This window comes from Stegodyphus dumicola, chromosome 11 (assembly GCF_044657685.1).
Source record: "Stegodyphus dumicola isolate Sdum_Otavi_A_Nest chromosome 11, ASM4465768v1".
Taxonomy (NCBI): domain Eukaryota; kingdom Metazoa; phylum Arthropoda; class Arachnida; order Araneae; family Eresidae; genus Stegodyphus; species Stegodyphus dumicola.
In genome coordinates, this window is record NC_140778.1 from 149,249,620 (window position 1) to 149,252,424 (window position 2,805).

At 35.0% G+C, this 2,805-nt stretch overlaps 1 protein-coding gene across 1 annotated transcript; it reads right to left on the bottom strand.

Annotated features, from left to right (window-relative positions):
• Positions 1-801: 801 nt before the first annotated feature.
• Positions 802-1,820, bottom strand: LOC146994422 (uncharacterized). The gene has a single exon (XM_085826492.1). The coding sequence runs from the start codon at positions 1,717-1,719 to the stop codon at positions 832-834; it is 888 nt and encodes a 295-aa protein (XP_085682618.1). The 5' UTR covers positions 1,720-1,820; the 3' UTR covers positions 802-831.
• Between the last annotated feature and the right edge of the window lie 985 nt (positions 1,821-2,805).

The following is a 2,805-nucleotide window of genomic DNA, read 5'->3' on the forward strand; positions in this document are numbered from 1 at the left end:
GCTTGCAAAGAATTTTAATTCATGCTAGCACAGGGAACCATTCGCCCATCTAAAAGTTCCTGAGCCAGTCCATTTCACATGGTGAAAAAGTCTAATGGTGACTGGCGGCCTTGTGGAGATTATCGTCGACTTAATGCCGTCACAGTCCCTGACAGATATCCAGTCCCACATATCCAAGACTGTACCCATCTCTTTCATGGAACAAACATATTGGGTTTTCTTCCGGAGAGGATCCGTTGGCGGCGAAGCGTATTTATTCGCCAAGCTCATCAACGGCTAATCGCCCATGAGTTTAGCGGTGTACAGTTAAGTTGCAAGATATTTAAAATATATTTTTATATAAATTAAAGAAACACATTAAACGCATCTAAATTAGAGTTAGCCCGAAAATATTATTATATATAAACAAACATATTGCAAGATAATTAAACAGGTGATCCGTGATATTTAAAGCATATAAATTAAAGAAACATAAAACGCATCTAAATTTGTGTTAGCCGCCGAAAAAAAAATCAAAAGGTTAAATATGATATTTAAAGCATAGAAATTATGAAGAAACATATTAAACACATATAAATTAGAGTTAGCTGGCAAAAAATAATATCAAACAGTGAAATATGATATTTAAAGGATAAAAATTAGACTTACCAGGAATAGACATAATATTAATGAGTTAAACATGATAAAGCATATAAATTAAAGTATATATAGCAATATTCAAGATTAGCAATGTGTCATATATCTTTTGTTAAATTTGTATAGCCCTTAAAAGAGCCTTTTTTTTTTTTTTCTCCCAAAAAAACTGTGTTGTGAGGGAAATTGTCAGAGATTTTATGTCACTGGAAAGCAATCCTTGATGGCAGCCAGAATTTCTATGAATGGATCCTTATTGCTGTGACTTATTTCATGCCGAAATAAATATTCGAGGTGATCTGCTAGGTTTCCCTTATGAAGACCACTTTTCTGCAGTTTAACTTTCAGAGGTTTCCAGTTGGACTCAATAGACTGAGTATGTGCGCCATTTGCCGGATTAATAAAATGGGTTGAATGATTTACGGTCTGGTGCACATAATACCCATTGTTGGCTAAAGATGCGTAGGCCCGCCATTCATCAGTAATGATTGTGGTTCCCTTAGCCACGTGCTTTGTTATTAGCGGTATCAGGGTCGCCGCAGATTTATTGTTTTCTGGACATATATCTAGCCGAAAATCCTTGGTTTCTCTTTGAAACATTCCAATTATCCACATTCCTTCAACGACTCTTCCAACGTTGTACTTTCTTTTGCCTATTTTCGTTTCATCAATTTCAACCACGCAGCCGACACCGCCAATTTTCGATGAATGCATTGCACGTAGCATTCTGTCAGAAACCAATGACAAAGTTACTTTGTTGTCAATGCTGCTCTGCAAGACAGCATTTTCGTAGCTTTCTCCCTGAGAAAAAATATACGTTAATATTATTACTTTCTCAGGAGAAAGTTTGGTTTTGGCGAACCAAGTGCCTTTTGCCTGAGACACTTGCTCATCTTTACCAGAGGCGTGAGTACGTCGGCAACGAAGCATATCTAATCCATCTCTCTTTTTGCATAATTTCATATTATGCCCTTCAGAACATGTTTTTGATGAAGACAGTAATCCTTCAGAAATACACCATTGCAGACACGTATCCCTGTCTCCGACAACTTCCTTAACTAAACGAAAATAATTCCATCTATTCATTGCTAGAATCGGTAGTGAAAAAATCGGATGAAATTACACTTAGAAAGACAATTGCGATGCTACAAACTGAAAATCGTTAATAGTAATGAAAGGACTGGACATTATGTTCCCATAGATCCCCTAACTCCATATTCCCTCTGGCTTGCAGTATGCCATTTCCTGTTTGTAATGAAAAACAACCTGTTAACGAATTTCCACGAAATGCGTTGATCGTAATTGACTGTTCATTAGCTATTTTGGTGATACATACATGTCTTCTCCATTTAAAACAGAACCAGATCATATTTGCAGATCACAGCAAATAATGAACCTTTCATGGCAAAGTTATCAATTTGTTGAAAAATAACTTAGTGAAATTCATATCTTTCTTTAAATATGCGTTAAGAATATAAAATTAGAAAATATTCCTGTTTTTAACAGTGCAGTTTCTTGGGAAATTGTAAAAACAAGAAAAACAAAAAGGCACTTTTACTACTTGTACCTTCATTACATAATTTCAAAATGCTTTCCAAAGTATGAGTGAAAATTTATTATCTTTACATAAATGAAATAAACAATGTTTTCATTGAAATATAAACTATTGCCACTGTTTGACTAAATTAAAAAATAAAGTTTGTATAGGAATAAATTATATTCTGCTCTGACTTATTTATGCATGCATAAATAAGTGTGTGTTTATGTGTGCATGTGGTCATAAAATAAAAACTAACATATCCACTATTTTTACTAACAATCATGCTAACCTCAGAAACAGTAAGGGCAGAATTTAACTTTCTTGCATGTAACTCTAACGCTGCTATCACACGGCGGTTTGTTTTGGAATAACAACTGTTTGGAACAATTTTTCTGCTTTGTCACAACAGCCAATTACCATAGATCGCTTTGGGGTTATCACAGGGGAAACTGGTTCCCCATTACAAACAAGCTGATAGCTGATTGGTTGAAAACGAACAACTTGCAATTTTTTTGGAAAGGAAGGAAAAAGTCGCACTTCTTTCTATCAATAGTAAACCAGTGAAAAAAAATTGTCCGAAACAGTTGTTCGTGTTAAACAAACGCCGTGTGATACGGGCTTAACAAGCATAC

What these genes read in the sequence shown, in the direction of transcription:
- LOC146994422 (XM_085826492.1), bottom strand. Translation starts at nt 1,719, where the DNA reads ATGAATAGATGGAATTATTTTCGTTTAGTTAAGGAAGTTGTCGGAGAC.